The sequence below is a fragment of the Esox lucius genome, chromosome 18 (assembly GCF_011004845.1).
Source record: "Esox lucius isolate fEsoLuc1 chromosome 18, fEsoLuc1.pri, whole genome shotgun sequence".
NCBI lineage: Eukaryota > Metazoa > Chordata > Actinopteri > Esociformes > Esocidae > Esox > Esox lucius.
Window position 1 is genome coordinate 23,881,093 of NC_047586.1, and position 25,022 is coordinate 23,906,114.

The 25,022-nt window shown below is 43.1% G+C and overlaps 2 protein-coding genes across 5 annotated transcripts; both read left to right on the forward strand.

Moving 5' to 3' along the window:
- Window positions 1-1,729: 1,729 nt before the first annotated feature.
- On the forward strand, window positions 1,730-5,874 carry LOC117593285 (adenylate kinase 9-like). 2 transcript variants are annotated; one of them, XM_034287655.1, is made up of 7 exons: window positions 1,730-1,902; window positions 2,473-2,593; window positions 3,979-4,042; window positions 4,132-4,184; window positions 4,272-4,368; window positions 4,481-4,593; window positions 4,738-5,874. In XM_034287655.1, the coding sequence occupies exons 2-7, from the start codon at window positions 2,501-2,503 to the stop codon at window positions 4,981-4,983; spliced, it is 666 nt and encodes a 221-aa protein (XP_034143546.1). In that variant the 5' UTR covers window positions 1,730-1,902; window positions 2,473-2,500; the 3' UTR covers window positions 4,984-5,874. The 2 variants fall into 2 exon arrangements, with proteins under 2 accessions (XP_034143546.1, XP_034143547.1); XM_034287656.1 differs by having other exon boundaries at window positions 1,730-1,838.
- On the forward strand, window positions 5,871-23,096 carry ak9 (adenylate kinase 9). Of its 3 annotated transcripts, XR_004574716.1 has the most exons (31): window positions 5,871-6,365; window positions 7,493-7,567; window positions 7,694-7,786; window positions 7,954-8,093; window positions 8,363-8,685; window positions 9,492-9,539; window positions 9,633-9,668; window positions 9,766-9,890; window positions 10,026-10,176; window positions 10,302-10,407; window positions 10,508-10,587; window positions 11,013-11,207; window positions 11,510-11,637; window positions 11,837-12,040; window positions 12,187-12,498; window positions 12,626-12,747; window positions 12,858-13,077; window positions 13,642-13,710; window positions 13,882-14,088; window positions 14,246-14,464; window positions 14,784-14,997; window positions 15,509-15,710; window positions 15,972-16,118; window positions 16,289-16,506; window positions 16,928-17,124; window positions 17,229-17,398; window positions 20,369-20,467; window positions 20,567-20,669; window positions 20,822-20,936; window positions 21,117-22,111; window positions 22,570-23,096. XR_004574716.1 is itself a non-coding variant. In XM_034287654.1 (30 exons), the coding sequence occupies exons 1-30, from the start codon at window positions 6,234-6,236 to the stop codon at window positions 21,323-21,325; spliced, it is 4,659 nt and encodes a 1,552-aa protein (XP_034143545.1). In that variant the 5' UTR covers window positions 5,871-6,233; the 3' UTR covers window positions 21,326-22,142. The 3 variants fall into 3 exon arrangements, 2 of the variants coding, with proteins under 2 accessions (XP_034143545.1, XP_019911836.2); XM_034287654.1 differs by lacking the exon at window positions 22,570-23,096 and having other exon boundaries at window positions 21,117-22,142; XM_020056277.2 differs by lacking the exon at window positions 22,570-23,096 and having other exon boundaries at window positions 6,278-6,365; window positions 7,694-7,820; window positions 21,117-22,142.
- The last annotated feature ends 1,926 nt before the right edge of the window (window positions 23,097-25,022 follow it).

The window sequence follows — 25,022 nt, forward strand, 5'->3', positions numbered from 1 at the left end:
AATAAAACAGCCCAACGTATTACTTCAAAACTGACAAACTGCGTTTATTAATTGTTTAAGAAAATGTACCTCTCAAAACATTGACAACAATTCACATTTGATCATATTTAAAAGTAATTCCAAATAAAAAGGGTATAAAAACACGTTCCAAGGGCAAAATTCTGACAATGCCAATGACTGAATATGGAAAACATATTGCCTCATAGCTCATAAACTATTGAATATTCCACAGAGAAAGCAATATAGTAAATGTTCAGGAGACTGTGTAGAATAAGACAAACCTGTTTAATCGTGGAGAATGGTGTGCTACATCTAGCAACACAATATTTTCCATACCCTCTTTAGGCTCCAATGCAAAACACTATAATAGACTGTACATGTACATATTGCCCTATAGACAAAAAACTATTACACATGCAACAGTGAATGTATGTAGGAAATATTCAGGAGACTCTATAGAGTGATTATATGCAAAAAATGAAGGGGCACTATGTATATGCATTTGTTGCTGGCATTTTACTCCACACATACCATTGGCCACAATGTAGCTCAATAGATATGAAATATATATTCACTCAAACAGAAATAAATATTCTATATGCTGCAGTGAATGTATTGTAGGAAATGTTCAGGAGACTCTATAGACTTATTAAATGCACAAACAAAAAATACACAATGTTGTGTATGGGGGCGTGGTCTCCTTCATTTTGCTGATATTGAGCTAGAGGTTGTTATCCTGACACCACAAACTCAGTGACCTTACTTCGTCTCTATAGTCTGACTTGTCGTTATCAGAGATCTGGCCTATGATGGTGGAAAACTTAACAATGGTGTTGGAGACATGAGTTGCCTGGCAGTTGTGGGTGAAGAGAGAGTACAGGAGCGGGCTCAACACACAGCCCTGGGGGGAACCAGTACTGAGTCAGTGAGGAGGAGGTGGCATTGCCCATCCGCACCACCTGGGGTCTGCCCGTCAGGAGGTTCAGGATCCATCTGCACAGAGTGCGGTCGAGACCCAGATCCCTGAGCTCAACCGCCAGCTTGTGGGGCTCAATGGTTTTGAAGGCTGAGCTATATTCAATGAACAGCGCTTCACATATGTGTTCCTTTTGTCCAGATGAGAGTGTGCAGAGTGGAGGGTCAGAGCGATGGCGTCCTCTGTGGATCTGTTTTGTCTGTAGGCAAACTGTAGGCGGGTCAAGTGTTGCAGGCATGGAGTCTGTGATGTGTGTTTTAACTAGCCGCTCAAAGCACTTCATGATGATTGGTGAGAGTGCTACAGGGCAGTAATCTTCACTGCGGCATATAGAATATTTTTTTCTGTATGAGTCTAAATGTATTTCATATCCATTGAGTTACATTGTGGCCAATGGTACGGGTGGAGTAAAATGCCAGCAACAATTGCAAATACATAGTGCCCCTTGATTTTTTAGCATATAATCAATCACTCTTTTCTCTCTCCTGAACATTTTCTACAATACATTTTTACAATACACTACACTATACACTAAGTAAAGTAGCAAAATAGATTAATTTAGTATTATTAATATCGCGTTTTACCTCGGACATTTATTTTGAAGGCAAAATCCGAAAACCGGAATTCTTATTGTTGCTACGAAATCTCTAATGTTGCCAGCATGACGCTACTTCGGATCATGCGTTTAATTCGATCAGATGACGAAATACAGCTGATACGGCTCCTCAGAAGGTCAAGAACTACGACGGAAAGCGATAAATAAAAAAAGGCCTCGCACGGCCTGTTGTTACTATGGTTACATTCGATCAACTTTAAAATCTGAGAAGATTATTTTAACGGTTTGCTCGCTAACAACCAGCAGGTATAAAAAAAATGTAGTCGCTGTCTAATGTAAACTTTTTATACATTTGGTACGTGTGTAAATGGTAAGTAAATTCTAATTTTGAATGTCGCAAAATAGGAAAAACTGTACAGATAGATGTATTATTACTGTAAACCACTCACCGTCTACTGACAGCTAACAAACCGTCTACTGACAATGTCCCATAATTATCGGCGGTTTCATGCAGCAAAAAAACAACAGTGTGTTACGCTATTAAATATATCTTTTTTGAGATTAAAAAAAAATGCATGTATGGAAATGTGTTTAGACGAGTTGCAAATCGTGAAATTCGACTTGCGCAACAGACAAGACATATAAAGTGATCAGATGTAATGACTTTTTCTTCACCAGAAAGCATGAAAGGTAACTATAAGGTTATTGTAAACACTTGAGTGAAGACTATGATATCGATACAAGAAGATATATTTCGAAACTGCATTTGGCTATGCCGATAAAGGGGTTATACTACTACCGGTAGATAACTACATCAAGTTAACTACATTGCCTTAGGTTTGCTTGTGGCAGTGGCAGATGTGTCAGATTATCATTATTACAATTATTTTACTCTCTAACGACTATTTGACATTTCATTTAATATTTCCGCATCTTCAAGTGTTATAGTTTAGCTGCAAAGCCCAGTCATGGAAACTTACGTTGACAACCTCATTGAGGATGAAGCAGAGTTTGAGATTCTTCATGCCAAACCCACCTGCTTCATTATTATTGGGAAGCCGGTGAGTACCAGAATGGTTAACACATATGCTTTTTATATCATTTTGTCAGGTTTTTCTAGCAGTCCCCACTTATATTTCCTATCTTGGGGACTTACAGGAAAGGTTCGCTGTTTATTAACCTGCTTTTTTGCGCGAATTGTATTAGGAGAACACACGGAAACCATTGCGGTGAATTTAGTTTTAGACTGGACATTCGACAGACATTCGGCTCTTCAAATCTCAATAGCTCTTTATCGAAGTATTCATTTAATCCAATATTGGTCTCATTGTGATTAAAAAAGTGTATACGATGTTGCACGGCCCTTATTTACCCATATTTTAACCGAGCATAAAGTTAGCGAGCCACATAGAACTAAACGCTGTCTATCATAGCAGAAACCGAAAAGCAAGCGATCTCCGGCCGGTGCTGGTTGTGGGAGCGTTCAAAGTGTGTACAAATGCAGCCATCTTCTTCAAACTTCTAGTTTCAATAGCTCTTACAAAAAGTATACAATAACTATGAAAAGTATATATTATTGATCAGGGGAGGGCGAGGAACAATGCTCACCCTTTATTTTTTCAATATCTGAAGTTTCAAATTTTCAATAGCTCCAACAGTAGAGAGATCGCTTCCTTTTCGGTTTCGTCTCTGCTACACAGCGGTTAGTTGTCTGTAGCTCGCTAACTTTATGCTCGGTTAAAATATGGTTAAATAAGGGCTGTGTAACATCGTATACACTTTTGTAATCACAATGAGACCAATATTGGATTATACGAATACTTCATTAAAGAGCTATTGACATTTGAGGAGCCGAATGTCCAATCTAAAACTAACTTCACCGCAGTACGGAAACCTATATCAATTTACCTTGGCCTTCCCGTTTTGGAAAACCGAATATATAATATAATTTCGAACGCTTTATTGGTTACCCCGTTCACAGAGATAGGCTTCCTTTAATAAATCAAACAACCTCACAACCAAAAAGTAATGTATCAACAGGGGTGTAAAAAGTAGAAGTACTCGGCTGTGTTCACCTGTTTTGGGAAGTTCCTAAAAAAGGGTTAAATGACCATGTAAACAGAGTTCATAACTCATCAGTGTCCTTATTTTATAACTCTTCCTTTTTATTTAATTGATCACTAGTTAGTTTTGAACTCCCTTTACCTGGTTATTTAGATCTTAATTAGATACTTCCCAAAAGTGGTGAACACCGCCGAACCCAGTTGAGTACTTTTACTTTGTACTTTTTACACCTCTGAGTATCTACAGTCCAGGAAAATATTAGATCATCTGAAAAAAGGCCCCAGGTTCAAAAATAGCGAACCTTTCCTTTGAGGTACATGTTTACACAGACGCGGATTATACACAGACAAATACATTCACACTGTATTCTTAATCTATCTAGGGGGTTGGCAAATCTTGTCTTGCCAGAAAATTAGCCAAGTTTTGGAATTGTGTCTTGATTGATGGTAAATATGTTGTATGTTTCTCAACCTATTTTTTCTATGTCATGTCATGTTCTCCCAGTCAATTTATTTTTTTGATGCATTCATTCTAGACACAGAATTGCTCAACCAACATATCAGTGATAAAACAGAAAAAGGATTAGAGGTGAGTTGTGAATGTGAAGACACTTTTCTCTGTAGTGTAATAGTAGACGGACATTCATTCATTTTCAACTACATTGTTTTGCTTCAGCTTCTCGAGATTTTGACTCAAGGCAAAAGTATCTCTGAAGATATGATGGTCCAGCTGATTCTTGAGAAGCTCAAGTCACCAGAGGTTGAACACTATGGTACTTCAACACAATTCCTTCCCTGACTATACTGTTCTCTCAAGATTGCCAGTTTAATGTGTTTGAAGTGTTAGTAGTTGATTGTAAATGTTGGTGTTGTGTCGTGTGGCAGGTTACGTGCTCAGCTGCATGCCCACCATGTCAGAGGAGTACTTGAAGATACAGGAACAGATCGAGCTCATCAAGAACCTCAGACTGGCACCTGATTTCATCATAAACATCAAGGTTATCTTCTTAGCCCTTGAGTTACCTAACTTTACCTTGTGCTGGAAGACTCAAATCTGATAATTTAATGCTAGTTATTATGACCATTACAATACACTTATGGCACGTGAAATTTTGTAACGGGTTGAGGTGTTTCATACCCAGTGTCCGGACAGGGACCTAACCAACCGCCTGGCGGGCCAGAGGCAGCACCCCGAAACGGGCAGGGTGTTCCTCATGGATCAGTGGGACCCGCCGAAGAAGGACACTACCAAGAAGAATATGGAGACGGAGGCGGAAGGGGAGGAGGATGATGAGGAGCAGCTGGAGGAAAATGAAGTGCAGCCAATCCTACACAAATACATATTATTCTTATTGGCTTTTTTAGACGTGTTGTTATATTCTCACTAGGCAGGCTTGCCTGTAAGGCAATCACAACTCTAGATTTTTTACAGTCTTATTATTATTATTCCAATTTCTTACACATGCTCTAGAACCTAAACGATTAAAGTTATAATATGCAATATTTATAAGCTACATGGCAATATTTAAGTGATCTTCTAATGCATTTCAATGTGAAAACATTTGCATAGACTTAAATGGGGGACCATTTTTTTCTTTGACTATGACCATGGTAATTAGGCTAATTTGCATAATTAGTGTTCATTCATCCAAAAATAGTATCTCTTGAACCGTTAAAGCTAGAGGGATGAAACCTAGGCTGTCGAACATAAAATCCATGAATGGTTATCAACTATATTTACATTAACTATTCTAGTTTGCATAATTAACATTAATTTCCCTTTAAAAAGTATCTCATGAACCATTCAAGCTTAAGAGACCGAACCAACTTTGTTTCACATCCCATCACATCACTATCCCAGCTTATCATTCTTAAGAGTATTCAACTTTGTTAATATTAATTAGGTTAATTTATATTATTACAGTTAATTAACCCTAAAACAGTATCTTTTGAACTGTACAAGCTAGAGAACAAACTGAATGCATTCATTTTATCAACTTAAACTAGTTTTCTCAACTTGAACTAGTAGACATTTTTAACTTATGAGTGTATTAATTAACCAAATGTGTATCATTAGCGATAATTAACCCTAAAGTAGTATCTCTTGAACCGTTCAAGCTAGAGTGACCAAACCAACTTTGTTAAACCTGTTTAGGCTTTTCCAACAAAATTCTTAAATGTTTATCAACTATCTCTTTATTAACATGCCTAATTTGCATAATTACCTATGATCTTGTAATGGTTCTTACGGAGCCACTCCTTAGTTGCCCTGGCTGTGTGTTTCGGGTCGTTGTCATGCTGGAAGACCCAGCCACGACCCATCTTCAATGCACTTACTGAGGGAAGGAGGACAGGTGCACTATAACACAAGACAGTCCAGGGATATGTTTGTGTGTAGATGGGACTTGGGGCCATGGCAGCTAGTAGGCTGGCAACAAGGACCGATGAGGCTGCGGGGGGAGGAAGGCGTGGCCACGGGCAGAACTGCAACTATTATTTAATATAAATTGCATAATTATCCCTTAAAATGTTTCTCTTTAACCTTTCAAGCCATTCATAGGTTTCACATGTTTTAGCTATTCCAACATTACTCCTGGAAATGTTTTTTTTGTGGTTTCTTTAGTTGGCTGCTTATTTTATGAATCAGGTGGAGGAGCTGGAGCTACATAAGGACATGATCAGCCAGTTGGTGCGAGCACAGGACAACTTCCCAGAGAATGCCTACCGCAGGATCCTCCTGTATAAAGACACCCTGCTTCGACCTCTAGAGGTGAGGTCACGTACAGTACAGAGCATGGCCAATGCCTCTGAACATTCCAAATATTTCCCCGCTTCCAGGATGAGCTTGATTATTAAAATAAACTCATAAAATCCTTATCCAAACCCCAATTCTTAATAGAGACATTCCAAACAAAGGACACAAACAAAAGCAAATGATATATTGTCATTGTTCATTTTACTAAACTGGTTTATTTAATAAAAACAGATTTCATGTGTGCAAAATATGTGAACTCATCATTCAATACCTTGTGACACCTCCATTAGCAGTGATAACGTTGCCAATTAAGTGAGGTTTGAGAGGTATCTGGCAGATGCTGCCCACTTCAGGTCCTGCCACAGCGTCTCGATTGGATTATGGTCAGGAATTTGACCTGGTCAATCCAAAACACAAATCTTTCTCTTGAGCCATTTTTTTTAGATTTGTCTGAATGCTTTGGGTTACTGTTTTCTTAGAAGACCCATTTTTGGCCCAACTTTATAGCTCCTTGACTGATGGCCTAACAGTCTGTTTCATGAATCTCCTGGTATACAGTACCTCAGAAGAAATGGTTCCCTTAAAGATGTCCAGTCAATCAGGTTCACTTGATGAAAAGCAGCCCCTGATCAAAAATATCCCTCCACCATGCTTGACTGCTGGTAATGGCTCATTTGGTGGTAGGCAGTGTGTGATTTTTGCCAAATATAGGGTTTCTCATTGTGATCAAAAAATGTCTAGGAACTTCCAGAACCCTTCAGGTTTGTCCTGGTGGTCTCTGGCAAAGTTAAGTTGGGCAATTTGGTCATTAATTTGACAGCAGAGGCTTCTTCCTAGCTATCCTCCCATCAATGCCATTTCAAGTCAGTGTTATTATTGTTGAAGTATGCACAGTATCCTGAGATGCTCCAGATGTTACAGTATGTTTGGGTTGGCATTAACCTGATTTGTTATTTTTCTTGTGGATATTTTGGAAGGGCGTCCACTTGTTGGCACAGTGGCTGTCATGTTAAAAGCTCTCCATTTGTAAATGCCTTCATCCTTTGCTGACTCGTCAACACCCGTCTTAATCAGAGATGCATTCCTAGACAGATACTGTTCTGATGAAGCATCATGGTTACCATCATGCTGTTTGTTTACAGGACTTCATGGCGGACCATGATTCACTGCACCTGTTTGAGCTGGATGGCAATAAAAACACTGAGGAGCTATTCATGGTAAGCTCAGAGTAGTTATGGTAAAAGTTGTAATGTACATTCTACAACTAGCAACAGTCTAAATAAAGCCTGACTACTGTATTATGACTGGTTAACCAAATCATTGTTTGTTTTGGCCCGGTGTAGTCGGTGGTGTCCCGCCTGGAGTCCATGTCAGTGCGTAGGGCCGCTGTCCCTATTCGGCTTCTCCCGATGGACGAGTATTATGACATTGATCCGGTCAGGCATTTTTCTGCCTCTCACTGAAGATTGGGTGAAAAAACCTAAACAGATTGTTATTCTCAGTGGAAGCAGTATTCTTTAAGCAACAAACAGTTTAGCCAAATTTAACCCAGTTCTATGGTGAAGGTGACTTTCAATTGTCCGTCTGTGGTGTCCTTTCTCAGGAGGAGCTGTTGCCCACCCTTTGCTCCTGTAAGACGGTGGTCCCTGGTTTCAAGTGGAGGAGGAGCCGCTGGGGTAGAGCCTGTCCTGTAGCCCTGAAGGAAGGCAAGATGGTCAAGGGCAGACCTGAGTTCTCTGTGGGGTGAGTGGTGGAGGGTGGGATCACCAAGACAAACCTGAGTCTTCTGTGGGATGAGTGGTGGAGGGTGGGATCACCAAGACAAACCTGAGTCTTCTGTGGGGTGAGTGGTGGAGGGTGGGATCACCAAGACAAACCTGAGTCTTCTGTGGGAGGGAGGAATCACCATGGCAAACCTGAGTTCTCTGTAGAGTTGGTGGAAGGGTGTGTGGGTTGGTGAGTGAGGAACTTTCTCTGTTGCTGATTCTACATGTTCCACCGCCCTCCTTCAGGTTTCTGGATAAAGTCTATGTCCTGTCGTCCAGTGAGGCCTATGGGAAGTTCATGCTGAATCCACGGCGTTACCTCCTGCCCCCCATGCCGCGGCCACCCTGTAAGGTATCTGTGATTGGCCCTCCGTGCTCGGGGAAGACCACGCTGTGTGCCCTATTGGCCCAGCACTACGGAGCTGTGGTGGTGGATGTAGAGGTCTTGATGAAGCCCGTCCTTGCCAAAGTCAATCAGGACATGTTGGAGAGGGTCAGGAGAGAAACCACACTCATGGCCATCAATATGGTCAAGGCCCAGATGGATCTGGACGCCACACACCAATCCAGTGAGTGATGGGATTAATGGTGGTAACGTAGTGAAATAGTTGGTAAACCTGCTATTTTTTCTTATGTTGTCCTCTCACAGGCAGAACATCAATAGTTTGAGGTGTTGGAAATAATGCTAATTAATTATGACTTATTAATTTATTATTTTATGAACTAATGTACTAACGTGGTCCAGTGGTATCATTCACAGCTTAGTACAAATATGCGGCTACCTGTGTATTACCGTGGCCTAGGGGGGTTCAGTGATCTAAGGCCAGTGTTTCCCAATCATAATCCTGGGGACCCAAAGTGGTGCACATTTTAGTTTTTGCCCGTGTACTCACACACATGATTCAAATGTTGCCCTGCCACTTACACACTTGATAGGCTTATTACGTCCATCATCAAGTCTTTAATTTGACTGGCGTTTGAGTGCTAGTGCAAAAAATAAAGCATGCACCCCTTTGGGTCCCCAGGACCAGGATTGGGAAACATTGGTCTAAGCCTCATGTGCAGTGGTTTTCAAACCTTTCCTCAGGGAACCCCAGAGGTTCCACATTTTAGTTGTAGCCCTGAACAAGCACAATAGATTCACTAATCAAGTGCTTGAGTGTTAGTAGACAAGTTGAATCAGGTCTGCTAGCTCAGGAGTAGTTCAAATACCCAGACAGGCTGAGGTTCCCTGAGGAGAGGTTTGAGAACCACTGTTCTACAGCATATGTGTGACTCCAGTCCACTGCCCTTTCAGCAAAACCTCCTATTTTTTCCCCCTCTCTCTGTCAAGCGAAGCAAAAAAAATAATGAATAAAATGTGTATTTTCTGCAGTAAACACGAGATCCAATATCAATGAGGAGGATGATGAAAATGATTCAGGTGAGTAAACTGAATCCAGAAACGGAAGTGATTACTGCCTACATGACAGACAGTTTGTCTAACTGGTGATATCATTCATATGTGATCCCACAGAGACAACCACAAGTCACTCCTCCAACAGTGATGAAGGTAAGCCACACAAGCAAACACTCACCACACATTCAGTTTCACTGTCTGCTAAGCTGTTGTTGTTGTTGTTACTGATCTTGTTGCTGGGACACTGCAGTTATGGTGACAGCAGATCACCCAGATGTTCTAGCCATTGTAAACAAGGCTTTAAAGGAGACGCTGCAGGTTGAAACCCCGCCTTTGGACCTGTACGCAGACGTGCTGGAGAAACACATCAGGGAGGTTCGTCAGAATGAAAGTCATTTCTATCTACTTCATTATTATTAACATGTGGATTGCATAGTCAAGTAAATTACAGTGAAAATAGCAGCTCTGAAAGTGTTACAGTATCCTTTCCACTGCCTTGTGAAATTACAGATTGAGATGGCCGATGCAGACTCAGACTCAAAGAGGGGGTGGGTGCTGGACAACTTCCCCAGGAACAGTTCACAGTGGGCCACTATTCAGGATCTGCATGTTGAGATTGTACCCGATATCCTGTTCTCCCTGAAAGACAGCAATGGGGAAGGTGGGAGAAACTACAAATCCCTAGAACTAGAAATGTGTCATAAGAAATTACTATGAATTGTTCACTCATTAGTCAAGTACAGACATATTTGTAGTTCCATAAAATATAGAGTGTTTCTATTGCAGGTGGCGTCGTTTTGAAGAGGATGTATGAACGGAACAGGGAGGAGGTTGATGCGTTGATAATCAAGAGGCTTGAACTAGGGCAGAAACAGGAGGCTCTGGATACCTTGTGAGGAGAGCTAATACAGAGGGGGAGTTGTGTGTAGTTGGAGCCGACATGGATGGTTTGGTTAGTTACTTTCCTTATGTGTTTTTCTGGCCTTCTGTAGAAACCCTACGCAACGGCACACAGAAGAGGAGCTTACAGATCCCCAGGACAAACTGGAGGCAGTGCAAGAGGAGGCAGAGGGTACTGTTCTAACTTTAGCACGATCCTCATGAACATACAGTACCTGACTTCTCATGTTGTGATAGTAGTTATTATGTAGGTGCCTACATATCTTATATATCCTATTTCACACGTATAGAAGGTCAATTATACACAGGGATTGGGTTTTTTGCACAGCCCCTGAAACAACCCTGAAGAGTGGGGTAACAGCCAAGGCATTGCTGTAATTGACCGTGACCCTGGAGCAGTTAGGGTTGACTGTCTCCATCAAGTGCCGAATGACACCTTGTTTTCTTGTTTTATCATGTGATTTGTAGTATTATACTTCTCTGATACTAAGTGTCACTTGGCTCCATTCATCCATTACCCCCCCACCCCCCGTTTCTGTCCCTCTACCCCCCCCATTTCTCTATTTCTCGCCTCTCCCCACCCATTTCTTTCACTAGACGTGACTCTGCCTGCAGTGTGGGATAAGGGTTATCCAGACGGTCCGGAGATGGACCCTTTTAAGCAGCAGTTGAAGCAGTTCGTAGTGGACTGGCAGCACATGTCTTCCACTTACACTGGAAGCCACAGCATACTGGAGGTCCCTGGCAAGACTCCTCAGGATCTCCTCCAGGAGATGGTCATGCAGTTGGAGAGTGAGTTTTTTTGGCCCATGTCAGGTTGACGAGTCATTGTCAAAATAAATCTTTGTTGTCTTAGAAGTTCCCTCTGATTTCCACACAGATTGAGTGACATAATATTGAATGCATTTGTTGAAATAACATTGTGTCGTGATTCTCGTAAAGTATATATCAGGTCAGTAAAGTGTATATATATATTGTCAGGGTACCCTGGTTATTAACAATGACCGTGTATAAGGTTGGGAGACAAAACCCTCTAGCTCAACCAGAGGGCTTGCTAGTTAGATACCTAATTATCCTGTTGTGTGTTGCCCCAGAGCCCTTTAAGTACGCTAGCTGGGAGGTCTCTGGAGTAGAGCTGCAGGAGGAAGAGGAGGATGCTCAAGCTATGGCTGAACTGGAGAAACCAGAGGATCCTGAGGAAGAAGGGGAGCAGGAAACAGAGGTGTGATAAGGATTTTACTTATATATTACACAAATGTACAATACATCATCTTACACTTTCAGCGCAAAACATGATTGTTATTTGTAAAACATATGACATACTATTGATGATAAATTACTGCAAAATGTCTTTCTGTCCTCGGCAATGTGTCTGTTCTGTCTCGTATCCTTCCCCTCTGTCATCTCCCTGCTGTGTCCAGGAGGAGACGGGGTTTAGGAGGGGGTTGGGTGACACACAACATTTCTGTCCCATTGCCCTGAAGGACAACGGAGTGCTGATCCCTTGTCTGGATGACTATGCTGCCAGGTACAGAGAGAAGACCTACTACTTCTCCAGTACTGAGGCCAGGGACCGCTTTCTGCTGAGCCCCGAGGAATACGTCTCCCACACCCAACTGTTACAGGTCAGAGTTTCTTACAGCCGCCAGGAGAGGAATGAAGGAGTGAAGTCCTATTTGTGACATCCTCTAAAATAGCATTGGAACATACTTGAACTGATAACGCTGATGCTCACCGTCACTGACTTTCTTCTTCTCAATCCTAAACCCAGGTTCCAGCTCCGAGGATCTTCATGCTGGGCGTAAGGGGCTCCGGTAAGACCGAGCACGGGAAGTGGCTGGCCGGGCAGCTGGGGGTGTTCCACATCCAGTACAGGGAACTTCTCCAGGAGAGGCTCCTGCCCAAGACCCAGGCCCGTGTGCCCTACACTGATGAGGTGGAGCCCCCCGAGGAGCCCCCGGTGGACCTGGACACCCTGCTGCTGCAAACACAGCAAAGTCAAAGCAGCACGGCACACTCTGCTGATAACCAGGGGCAACACAGCGAGGAGGGCAGGTCCCCAGTGGAAGCCCCTGCAGCAGAGGTGAGGGGGTGGTCATATCAGCTTTCACGTCCAGTTATTATGTCTTATGATGCGTTGTGGCAGCTTTTTTTGATCAGAGACTGAAGCTATAAAGGGCTATCTGTTTGTGGTGCGCGTGTGTCATTAGCTGGAGGTGGAGCTGAGCAACAACGAGGAGGCCATTAAATCCTATCTGTATGATGGAGTACCTCTGCCTCAGGATATAATGGAGATGATGCTGGCACGGTTCTGGCACCAGGAGCCATACAAGTATTGACACTAATGCCTCACAATCACACACATTAGCACGCAGGAACCACTCCCTGACCCCTGACCCTCTGATGCCCTTCCCTCTGTCCCTCCAACACTCCCTCAACTAGGTCTAAAGGATTCATCCTAGAGGGATTCCCCCAGAACCCAGAGGAAGTCGCCTTCATGGTGGAACAACGGCTGTACCCGGACACCGCCGTGGTCATGGCGGTGGACGTGAGGGATGTCGTCCAGCGCCTGCTGCCCCCCCGCCTGGCCGGCTGGAGGGAACGCCGCAACCGCAGGAGAGAACAGATGAGTCAAGTCAGAGAGCTCCGCCACAAAATCTGGGTGAGAGGAGATCAGGGCAGAATTTATTACAAGATGCCTTGTAGGACTCAGAGTGGGTCTAGGTCTCAGTTGGTCTGGCTGATGCTGCCTCCAGGATGCATTCAATACAGCGTGGGTTCAAGAATACTGTTCATCACAACTTTAGGAAAATAAATGGTTCACTGGTAAAGTCACCGCCTTGCAGTTCAGCCGCGTCATTGCAACAAGGGTTCAAATCCTGGGTGCAGTATTCTGACATTGCCTGTGGGTGTTACTTACCCAAACATGTCTTAGAGCAAAGATGGCGGAAAGGAATTCAAGTGGTTGACTTAAAGGAGAGATGCAGAGATTGCATTTTCAAACAGGCTGAATGCTCTGGGAGGACATTTAAGTCTTTGTCTCCAACCTAATCCCTAACTTTAACCATAACCATGACCTAACTATATCGCTAACTGTTTTAAATGTCAACTTAAATTCACTCATTTCCAAGTGGTCTCCCTACAAGGCATCTTAAGTTAACCAATACCATTAAATTCTGCCTTTTACGCATTGTAACAAAAACTCTGTCTGACTATATCGATGCAGGAGAAAGACATCGCCCAGATGAAAGCTGAGCTTATGAAAGAGTTCTTCATAAATCCACCAGCTGTCAAGGTAGTCTGGAATTATTGCCAACCCAGGCGCTGTGACTGTTTGGGGCAGTTGTGGGTCTGTGCCATATAAGTTTAGGAATATGTAGGATGAAAGCATATCTGTTTCCACGAGTCCATGAACAGAACCTTAGAAGTAAGGACTTTTCATCCGCTGGCTCACCATTTGCCCAAGGTGAAGGACGAAGACAACGATGATGAGGAGGATCAGGAGTTCAACGAGGGGATGGAGAAGATTGAGGCCATGCTGAGGGAGGAGTTACCCCCGGACCAGGAGGATGACGGGAAGGATGAGGAAACAGATGCGGCCGCCGAGGACAGGCTCGAGATGGAGATCGGGGTGCGCTTTGAGGCGGATGAGGCTCGCCTCAACATGATCACGGTGAAGAGACGCTCTGTAATGTGTACTAATAAAAGATACGTGGCCATTTAGTTGATACAATTTATATTTCACCTTCTCACTATTTATTTATGCCCCCCTGCACCTTTGCTTGCGTTTCAATACCTGTCTGATACTCATAGTGGTTGGGTTGTTCAAGGATCTCCTGAATGACAACCGGATCCCCAAGCTGTCCATCAACGCTGGCCGTAAGCCCAGGAATGTGCGCTCTCAGCTCCTGTTTAAAGTCCAGCCCCTGGTGACCAACAGGGAGGCTCATTTCCACAAAGGCCAAACCATCAGCTACGCTACTGCCCGCAAGATGCTCAGCAACTCTTACAAGTACAACAGCTCCTTTGGCTGGTGGGACCCTGTCAAGGTTAGCATCCCACTCTCTCTTTCTCATTCTCTCTCTGTCTCTTTTTCAGTTTCTCTCTCTTTCTCTCTGTCTCTCTCATATTCTGTTTCTTTCACATCTCAATGGACGTCTTTATTAGTCCGGGTACCAGATATTTTAGCTTACATTTCCAGCTCTTGCCACTCCTTGTTATTGCCACAAGTTGAATGTAAGCTCAAGAGGCTGTCCGACACACTAGGTTAGTCTACATGGTGTAATTGAAAGGATCCACCCTCTGCTAACCTTGTGTTTATCCCTGTGTGTAACGCTGTGACCGATAACACACGTGTTCCTCTTCTAGTTTATGGAGGGAGATCTGATCCAGCCAATGCAAGGTCCCTGGAACCCCACCTTTCCCGTGCTCCTCCACCAGTTCATCTACTTCTTTACCTCCAAGGAGACAAGGGACACCTTCCTTATCAACCCCATCAAGTACCTGAAGCAGCCCAAACCCAACCCTTCCCTGCCAATCAAACTGGCCATTATCGGCCCCCCAAAGTCAGGCAAAACCACAGGTCAGACTGCCTAAACTGAAAGAAATCCATGTACCCATACAACCCTGGGCTGTTCAAACAGTGTGGCACAGCGTGAAAACGAAAAACACTCGTAGGCATTTGTGGCACCCACTTTATAACACCATCCCAGCTGCGTTCATGTCAGTTCGCAAAACACTTGGGTTGAACCCAAAACACCCAGGGCTAGAGCCCCTGGCTTTGGTACCGGTTTCTAACAGCAATACGGCAACCTTGTGGGTTTGTATAATATAGCCAATACGCTATGTCTGTGGTGTATCCAGGCACTCCCTTCTGTGTAGTGCCTGGGAACACCCCTATACCAAACCCTCTTCATGCCTCATTGCTTCATCACCTATGTTCCTGCTGAACTAACTTTTGTGTAACTTGTGAAGCAATTTGTTATTCTCTATTACAAACAATGTAACAATGTACAATTTAATTAGGCCAGTTCTAGCAGTACAGCATATCAACCCTAACAATGAAAGCACCCGTCTCTTTGTGTGTCGCACAGTGGCGACCAAGTTTGCCCGTGAGTATGGCCTGGCCCATTTGTCCATCGAGGACGTGATGCAGACAGTGCTGGCCAGCCAGGGAAAGACAGAGCTGGCTGGTCAGATGTTCAAGCACCTCTCGCAGGGCCAAACGGTGCCAGACCAACTGGTCATCCAGTGCCTGGAGGTGGCCCTCATGAATCTGGTCTGCAGCACCAGAGGGTGAGTAAGGCCACTGACGTCAGGATGGAGAAATTATTGACACGGACAGTATCGGAAAAACTGAGGCGCTGTTGACTTTCCCCCTTCCTACTGTCTGACTTAGAACTGAACAGTATCGTAAAACTGAAAGGCACTCGCTGGTAGCTTGTTGCGTAGGAAGGTTTGAAAAAAACATTGTGTTGTTAACCACAGCAAAAGCGACAGTTGATCATCACTCAGAAGGTTGACTTCTGTCTCTGTGACGCGTGTCCACTGTCTCAGGTACGTCTTGGACGGCTTCCCTGTGACGCGCAGTCAGGCCGATCTCATGGAGGCTCGGGGCATCATCCCGATGCGCGTTGTGGAGTTACAGTTGGACACAGTGGAGGTGCTAAAGCGAGGCCTCATTGATAAGATGAACCCTGACAGGTCAGTGGGCTAGAGAGTTACTGTGTAATGGCATCATATGAAATGAATAGATGAGGACGGTGTTTCCAATTAATTTTGTAGGCATGTGGCTCAATCTGACCATAACCTGTGTTATTCTCTTTGTATGGTGGGGGTCGATATTCAATTTGGTGTCCCACCTCTCCTGGCAGACCATACCTGATGCACGACAGCCCCCAGATCCTGAACATCCGTAACTCCAACTTCAGGCGTGAGGCTGAGAGGGTGAGGGAGCTCTATCAGCATCAGTACCAGAACTGGGTCTCTGTGGACGGATACAAATCCAAGTGGTGGGTCTGGAACCGAGTCCTGGAAGAGACCAGCTTGAGCATGAGGCACATCCAAACCTACCTGCAGAGAATACGCACTGGTAATTAACAGTCTAGAGCAGTGGTTCTCAATCCTGGTCCTGGGGACCAAAATGGGTGCACATTTTATGGTTTTGCCCCATCACTACACAGCTGACTGAAATCCTCATAGCCTGATGATCAGTACATCATTTGAATCATCTGTTTAGCATTTTAAAAAGGGCACCATGAGCAAGTCTCCATACTGTATTTGATGACTCCCAGAACTAGAACTGTTTTAAATGGTTGCCTAATTATGAAGACCCTCATTAGTGAAATTAGCTCTGCTAGGTGTGGAATATATCAAATATGTGCACTGGCTGGAGAAACTCAAGGAGAGATTTTAGAAACACTAGTCTAGAGAAAATAGATAAAAAGCCTTTTCTATTGGCTAATTCTCATTATTTAAAAACTTGATTATTGATCTGACCCCGGGCTCCTCAGGCCATGCGGCCAGCATTGACAGGCTGTGCATCACCCCGATGGAGCTGCGGTCTAGGCTTGGTGAGTTTGGTCAGTACTGCCCTATCAGCCTTGCCCTCCATCGCCACCTGGTGGACTGCTCTCTCACAACATCCCTGGAGCTAGCTGCAGAGTTTAGGGGACCCTACTACAAGATGTGCTCTCGGGAGCACCTGGAGGTAGGTCTCGTACCCACTGATTTATTAGAACATTCGTTGTTTCTTGTTAAATTCCATGTCTTTATTGATTTGTGTCTTTGACCTGTCTTCCCTTTCGACAAAAGCTGTTCCTGAAGAATCCAGAGAAGTTTGTGATCCCTTTGTGCCCTCACCGTCTCCCCCCAGTCTGCATGCTGCCCAAGAAGATGACAGCCAGCCAGGTGAAGGCCAGGTTTCCCCAGCAAGTCGAGATGAAGGGCTTTTGCCCGGTCACATACCTGGACGGAAGGCAGAGGTATTACCAGAAAAACATTGGCTTTACATTTTTATATAAAGGTGCATCTCAAAGAATTTGAATATTCTTCTGTCATTCAAATCAAAAAGTGACACCTTCATATATTCTAGATTCATTAAACATAAAGTGAAACATTTCAAGCCTTTTTTGTTTCAATCTTGATGATTATGGCTTACATCTAATGGAAATCAAAAATCCAGTATCTCAAAATATTTGAATAAAACATTTATAAAACAGAAATATAGATCTGAAACTAACTCTAATCAGCTAATTGACTCAAAACACCTGCAATGGTTTCCTAAGTATGTTAGTTTATGCACTCAATACTTGGTCAGGGCTTTTTTTGCACAAGTTACTACTGCTGAGGTGTTATGGAAGACCAGGTTGCTTTTATAGCGGCCTTCAGCTGTCAGTGTTGTTGGGTCTGGTGTATCTTGACAATACCCCATAGATTCTCTATGGGGTTCAGTTCAGGCAAGTTGGCTGGCCAACAAAGTACAGTAATACCATGGGCACATAATATATCAAACCAAATTCTTCACATGGACTTGATACATAACATATAAACAGTACAGTGAAAGGTAAAGTTGCTTAGCAGCAGGATTAATTAAAAACAGTAGCGGCAATGTAAGTGCAGATAGTTTGAGTGCAGGTGGACAGCCACTAAGCCATTATAGAGTTATAGATTAGACATAATCACAAGCACCTGGATGAATGACTGGTCAATCAGATAACTTATTATCACGCTAAGTGCCTTGTTCACTTTTGTGAAGACTATGCAAACTTAATAGCTAAGCATAATCACACACAAGCTACCAGGAAGTGTTAGCTAGCTGGTAAGTCAGTGTTGTTACCTAGCTAGCTAATGTTAACAGTAACATCAGTAGCTATAGCTATATAAACAGCAATCCAAACGACTTTTTGAAAGGGTATTATCTGTAACTATTTTGCAAACGTTACACTTGCCCGTATACATGTAGGAATGTTTTGTGGCAGTCTGAAACAATTATATATCCTCTAATTACGTACAAAGTCATTTGTTGTTTGCGTTTAGTCTGTTAACGTTGTTTACAATGCGTCTTTTCACTACCATTCACACTCAAGACATTCAATACTCCAATATTCTATGCATCTTTCATTGTCGCTATCATAACTGCCATGATTGTCCTTTTCTTGTAAATGTAATCCGTAGACAGTTGTTTTATACAAGAAGAGCTTGCGTTTTCTTTCCACCATTGGCACTGCAATGAAATGCCTCAATTTTCCCTGAATGTTTTGAACAGTATCAAAGTTTGGGATTTACTCATCGTCATCCGATTCATCTACTTAGTCATGGCATTATTGTACTCCAGAAAGTAGTATCTCACAACTTTGTTGATAACACCAGCAAAATTCAAGGTAGCGATGTGATTCACAGCTTAGCAAGGGATCGCAGTTGTCTGTTTTTGAAAATTCCGGGACCACAACGATTGACCAAGTAGTTGAGTTATGAGAAAAGCTGTTTACATGACAGATCAATCAGAACTCAGTCTGTCAGCATTTTGAGACTCCTGTATTTTCCGCAGGTTAAACAAGGGTTTTAGTTTAAATTGCATTTACACTTTGCATACTAGTTGTTATTAAGTCACATTACAGTTCACATCTTCAAGAAGGCATTTCTGCAAAAAATACAAAATGTCCCAGAATATGTTTTTCTTCTTACACTGAACAAAATTATAAACGCAACACTTTTGTTTTGGCCCCCGTTTATCATTAGCTTAACTCAAAGATCTAAGACTTTCTCTATGTACACAAAAGGCCTATTTCTCTCATATTGTTCACAAATCTGTGTTAGTGAGCACTTCTCCTTTGCCGAGATAATCCATCCATCTCACAGGTGTGGCATATCAAGATGAAGATTAGACAGCATGATTATTGCACAGTTGTTCCTTAGGCTGGCCACAATAAAAGGCCACTCTAAAATGTGCAGTTCCATCACACAGCACAATGCCACAGATGTTGCAAGTTTTGAGGGAGCGTGCAATTGGCATGCTGACTGCAGGAATGTCCACCAGAGCTGTTGTCTGTGAATTGAATGTTAATTTCTCTACCATAAGCCGTCCCCAAAGGCGTTTCAGAGAATTTGGCAATACATCCATGCATGCTCGTCGTCCTCATCGAAGTCTCGACTTGACTGCAGTTCATCGTCATAACCGACTTGAGTGGGCAAATGCTCACATTCGATGGCGTCTGGCACTTTGAAGAGGTGTTCTCTTCATGGATGAATCCTGGTTTTCACTGTACAGGGGAGATGGCAGTGGGTGAGCGGTTTGCTGATGTCAACGTTATGGATCGGCGGTGGGGTTATGGTGTGGGCATGCGTGTGTTATAGACAACGAACACAGGTGCATTTTATTGATGGCATTTTGAATGCACAGAGGTACTGTGACGAGATCCTGAGGCCCATTGTTGTGCCATTCATCCACAACCATCCTCATGTTGCAGCATGATAATGCATGGCGCCATGTTGCAAGGATCTGTACACAATTCCTGGAAGCTGAAAACATCCCAGTTATTGCATGGCCAGCATAATCACCGGACATGTCACCCATTGAGCATTTTTGGGATGCTCTGAATCAGCGTTTTTGACAGCGTGACCCAGTCTTTGAGTTCAGCTCATGATTAATGGGGGAAAAAACAAAAGTGTTGCGTTTATAATTTTGTTCAGTGTACAAACAGCTCTTCTGAAAAGTGACATGCGACATAAGCCCAGTTTCCCGAATGTTGTGACATATTCACTGTTAATATTTTTTTAAAGATAGAGAAGCATCTATTTTACTTTTAATGAAAGTGTTTGAGCGTAGTTATTTAAAAACCTGATCAGAGCAAACGTCTTGTGCTTGAGGACCTGTTGACATCAGCCCACAGTTAATGCTGTTCCATGTGAGCGCCACTGTGATGTGTATACTTTTAGTTTTAAACTCTCCTCAGGTATGAGGCCCTTGTTCGTGGAAGCATCGAGTATGCTGTGGAATACCAAGAACGGATCTACATTTTTCAGAATGAACAGAAACAGGACCTGTTTCTCAGGTCAGGATGGGACTCTAGTATAATGCATCCTGGTGTGATCTTAGGTTGTCTTTTCCTAGAAAGCCAAACCAATTCTGTTCCACAAACTCTTTCCCTCAGGTCACCTGAAACCTATTCCAACCAGAAGCTGCCTGACAAACTGCCTCCTATGAGTGAACCGGTTCAGCTCACCTCCTTGCCCATGCTGGGCTACATGGAACAGGTGAGACTGGGGCTCAAACACACCAGGAGGTCTGGATGTAAATGCAGAAGTGACTGATTCTGAATTCAAAATAAATTGGTGGTCTCTGCATACACCATACTGCATGTTGCATACTGTATATTAACCGTCAGAGGTTTTACGTTCCTTGTCAGGGTATGGCGGAACCGCTCATCAAGGCTCTGACGGCCGTCGGATGTCTCAAACCGAAGTTCCCCTATCTCAGTATGAAAAGATCAGCTCTCCAATATGTTGCATATTATTTGAAAGGTATACACAAATCTCAGAGGGTAGCCTTAGTGTTCATCACACACCCAGTGCTTATGTCATGGTTATAATGTCACATGGTCATTGCTATAAACTAAAAAAACAAAACTAGGTTTAAGTCTTTGCAGTTTATTCTTTTCAGATTGTAATGATTATGATTGTATTGTCTTTCCTGTTTTGCAGCCTTCAACCCCAGGAACTCAAGCTACATCCGTCAGATGTACAAGAAGAAACTGGCATCGTTTGAGGAGAATTGTGAGCTCATCCCCTACCTGGGCTCCGCTATTACCAGGATGAAAGAAAATCATCAGGAGCATGCCATAGACTTTGAATTTAAGCTGCAGAAATTTCTGGCATTTGGAGAGTCTTCCTCTGGTTTAGGAGACCTATAGAACCTCTTCTAAAATAGAGTTAAATTATTCTAGTCCTTTTAAACTGCTATGAAAACATTTAATCTGCGATGAAACCTTTATTTCTTGTTTAAACACCATTTGTGAAGTGTGGATTTTCTAAGGACTTACAAAACATTCATCAGTAATGTTACTTTTTAAACGAATACATTGTTTAAAGGGGTTGTCATACATTTTACATGTGGCTTTATTTCCACCCTTTCTGGGCTGGTAGGTGATACACCGTTCATCCTTCCCCAATCCTGACCAGTCCCTGTCACTGAGAAGCATCCCCATACCATCAACCATGCTTCACCTTAGGGATGGTATTAGCCAAGTGATGAGCACTACCTTATCTTTCAAATATGTAGCACTTTAAATTTGCCACAGTTCTAGAGACATCTCAAGAATGTATCAAAGGACATAGGATGCATCAGAACTCATTGTGGATCAAACTTGTCGGTCCAGCACATCCCACAAATGCTCAATTGGAGTGAAATCTGGGAAATTTGGAAGCCATATTCCTCAAGCCATTCCCAAACAATGTGTGCACAGTGGCAGGGTGCCTTATCCTAATGAAAGAGGTCACTGTCATCAGGGAATACCATTTCCATGAAGGGGAGTACCTAGTCTGCGATGATGTTTAGGTAGGTGGCACGCGTCAAATTGATGTCCACAAGAAAGTTGGGACTCAGGATTTCCCAGCAGAACATGGACCGGAGCGTCCTTCACTGGAGTGTCTTTCACTTGTGATGGCAATTTCTAAAGTCCAAACAATTTACGAAAATGGTAGGTAAGACAGAGGAAAACTCAAATGCACAATAAACAGTTTATTCTTGCAAGGAGAGAATACACAGGTTACAAAGTAACAATGAATAATCTCTAAAGTAACACAGAACAAGCATCCTCATTTAAAGGAGGAAAAAGGGGTGTGATAAGATGTGTGTCAATAAAACACATTCACATAGTAAACCTTTTCTACCTTTTAGGAGCCATAATGTCTGGACACCCAAGGATAGACCCTAAAAGTGTTATACAGATTAACTAATTTATGAGTAACTAATTCACTAGTGCCCGTCAAGGATGCTGTTCAAGGATGTCTCCCCGAGACAAACACCAGACCCCACTCTACCTACATTCCTTTACTTATCTAAACATGGGGACTCAGTCCTTTAATCAGTAAGAATACATCAGTGTAAGACATTTCCCTGACACACTCCATCCACCTACTTGTTGTATTCCCACAGTACATCCTGGTGCCATAACTTTCCCAGTTGGAGAGCGTACACGTACATGGGCATCCACGTGATGGAAAAGAAAACAGGACTCATCGGACCTGGCGTCCTTCCACTACTCCAAGGTCCAGTTCCAATGCTCGCATACCCATTGTAGGTGCTTTCAACGGTGGTGCAGTGGTCATCATTCCAGTCAATATTTGCCAGTTAGGGGTGTAACTATTCCCCAAATCCTCAATTCGATTTGACTTTCAATTGTTAGGTCATAATTTGACTAGATTTTCAAATATCAACCTTTTTTTCAGTTCTGACTACATTGCTGTTAAGACTATTGGCCCTGTTTTGTAAAAACAACAACAAAAAACTGTTATTTAAACACAATGTAAAAATAAGAAAAATATAAATTTACTTGAACTTGAACAACTCTCAAAAATAGAACAGTATCAACTATGTCCAGCACCTTTTGCCTATTTTGATATATTTATTTACACCTTTTTATTCAATAAGGTATATCTGCAGACTGCAAGTTGGGGGCGTTACTTAATATGGGGGTTCCTGAATATTAAGTTACGCCCACTGAATATTAAGTTACGCCCACTGATGTTCGCCCATTGTTCAGTTTGGGGACATCTTGGTTTGACACGCTGTTCGACGATAGGTGTCATTTATGGGTATGACGTCATGATGTTGTGTGTGCTAATGGAGGAAGAAGAACTAATGTTACAGCTTTATCTCAGAGTCCATGTGATTTCATTAAATATATTTTATCATGATATAGCACTAGGTTCAAGCATTGATATAGAAAACAAAAGTGTATTTGCTTTGACTACATGTTGAAAAAGCACTCTAGTCTGATTATGCTTGTACAAATAATGTAAAATTAAATGGAATATTCCAATACAAAAAATTGTGGCCAATGGGGTGGGTGGAGTAAAACACCAGCAACAATTGCAAATACACTGTGTCCCTTGATTTCTTTGCATATAATCAATCTATCCACTCTCCTGAACATTTCCTACGATACATTCACTGCGGCATATAGAATAGTTTTTTCTGTACAGGGCAATATGTATTTCATATCCATTGAGTTACATTGTGGCCAATGGGGTGGGCGGAGTAAAACACCAGCAACAATTGCAAATACACAGTGCCCCTTGATTTTTTTGCATATAATTACTCTATCCACTCTCCTGAACATTTCCTACAATACATTCACTGCGCTCCTCCATGAACTGCCACCTTAACGTGGTGGAGGGGTTTGAGTACCGGAGTGACCCTAGGAGCTATGTTGTCTGGGGCTATATGCCCCTGGTAGGGTCTCCCAAGGCAAACAGGTCCTAGATGACGGGTCAGACTAAGAGCGGTTCAAAACCCTTTAATGATGAGAAAAATCTTGAGGTCCGTGACATCGCCCAGTATGGCGCAGCCGGGGCCCCACCCTGTGTTGGGGCTCGTACGCGAGCGCCTGGTGGCCGGGCCTTTCCCAATGGGGCCAGGCCGGGCTCAGCCCGAAGGAGCGACGTGGGGCTGCCTTCCCGTGGGCTCACCACCCACAGGAGGGAACATAAGGGGCCAGTGTGGAGAGGATTGGGTGGCAGTCGAAGGCGGGGGCCTAGACAACCCGATCCCTGGACATGGAAACTAGCTCTAGGGACGTGGAACGTCACCTCGCTGGTGGGGAAGGAGCCTGAGATCGTGCGTGAGGTTGAGAGGTTCCGACTACAGGTAGTCGGGATCACCTCTACGCACGGCTTGGGCTCTGGAACCACACTCCTTGAGAGAGGATGGACTCTTCACCTCTCTGGAGTTGCCCATGGTGAGAGGCGGTGGGCTGGTGTGGGTTTGCTTATAGCTCCCCAGCTCTGCCGCCATGTGTTGGAGTTTACCCCGGTGAACGAGAGGGTCTAAATTGTGAAACAAGTTTGTATACAGATACACCTCCCACCAAGAAAATTTATTAGAATGTAATAGAATAGTAATAAGAGCATAGTTTAAAATAAAAACATATTCACTGCCCCAAATGTATAGAAGGCAACATACAGTGATCAGCCATAACATTATGACCACCTGCTTAGTATTATGTACGTCCCATTTTGCAAAAGGGGGACCCACACAATTTTAGGCTTGTGGTCATAATGTTATGGCTGATTGGTGTAAGTAGACAGGTCTCATACCATTAATAGTTTCATACACTAAAAGTATATTTTTTGAGGGACAGGAAGCCCATGAAGGTCAGCATGGAGAGGTGTGATTTGGGCAGATTTATTTGACTGTCTCAGGATCCTTGCAGCACTGTTTTGCTGAATTTTATTTGCTGGCAGTCCCCCTAGTACTGTAGTCCCATAATCAATTCTGGAGAAAACAAATGAATGGATCAGCTTTTCTGCATCAGAAATGTTCTTTGGGTGAAAAAATATGTTCTTTAAGACCCACATTAGACAGACATGGGGGAGATGTGGATGTCT

What these genes read in the sequence shown, in the direction of transcription:
- LOC117593285 (XM_034287655.1), top strand. Translation starts at nt 2,501, where the DNA reads ATGGAAACTTACGTTGACAACCTCATTGAGGATGAAGCAGAGTTTGAG. An exon ending in ACCAGAGGTTGAACACTATG is followed by an intron (nt 4,369 to 4,480) that starts GTACTTCAACAC and finishes GTCGTGTGGCAG; the next exon opens with GTTACGTGCTCAGCTGCATG. An exon ending in ATTTCATCATAAACATCAAG is followed by an intron (nt 4,594 to 4,737) that starts GTTATCTTCTTA and finishes TTTCATACCCAG; the next exon opens with TGTCCGGACAGGGACCTAAC.
- ak9 (XM_034287654.1), top strand. Translation starts at nt 6,234, where the DNA reads ATGAATCAGGTGGAGGAGCTGGAGCTACATAAGGACATGATCAGCCAG. An exon ending in AGTGCAAGAGGAGGCAGAGG is followed by an intron (nt 10,588 to 11,012) that starts GTACTGTTCTAA and finishes TTCTTTCACTAG; the next exon opens with ACGTGACTCTGCCTGCAGTG. An exon ending in TGGCACCAGGAGCCATACAA is followed by an intron (nt 12,748 to 12,857) that starts GTATTGACACTA and finishes TCCCTCAACTAG; the next exon opens with GTCTAAAGGATTCATCCTAG.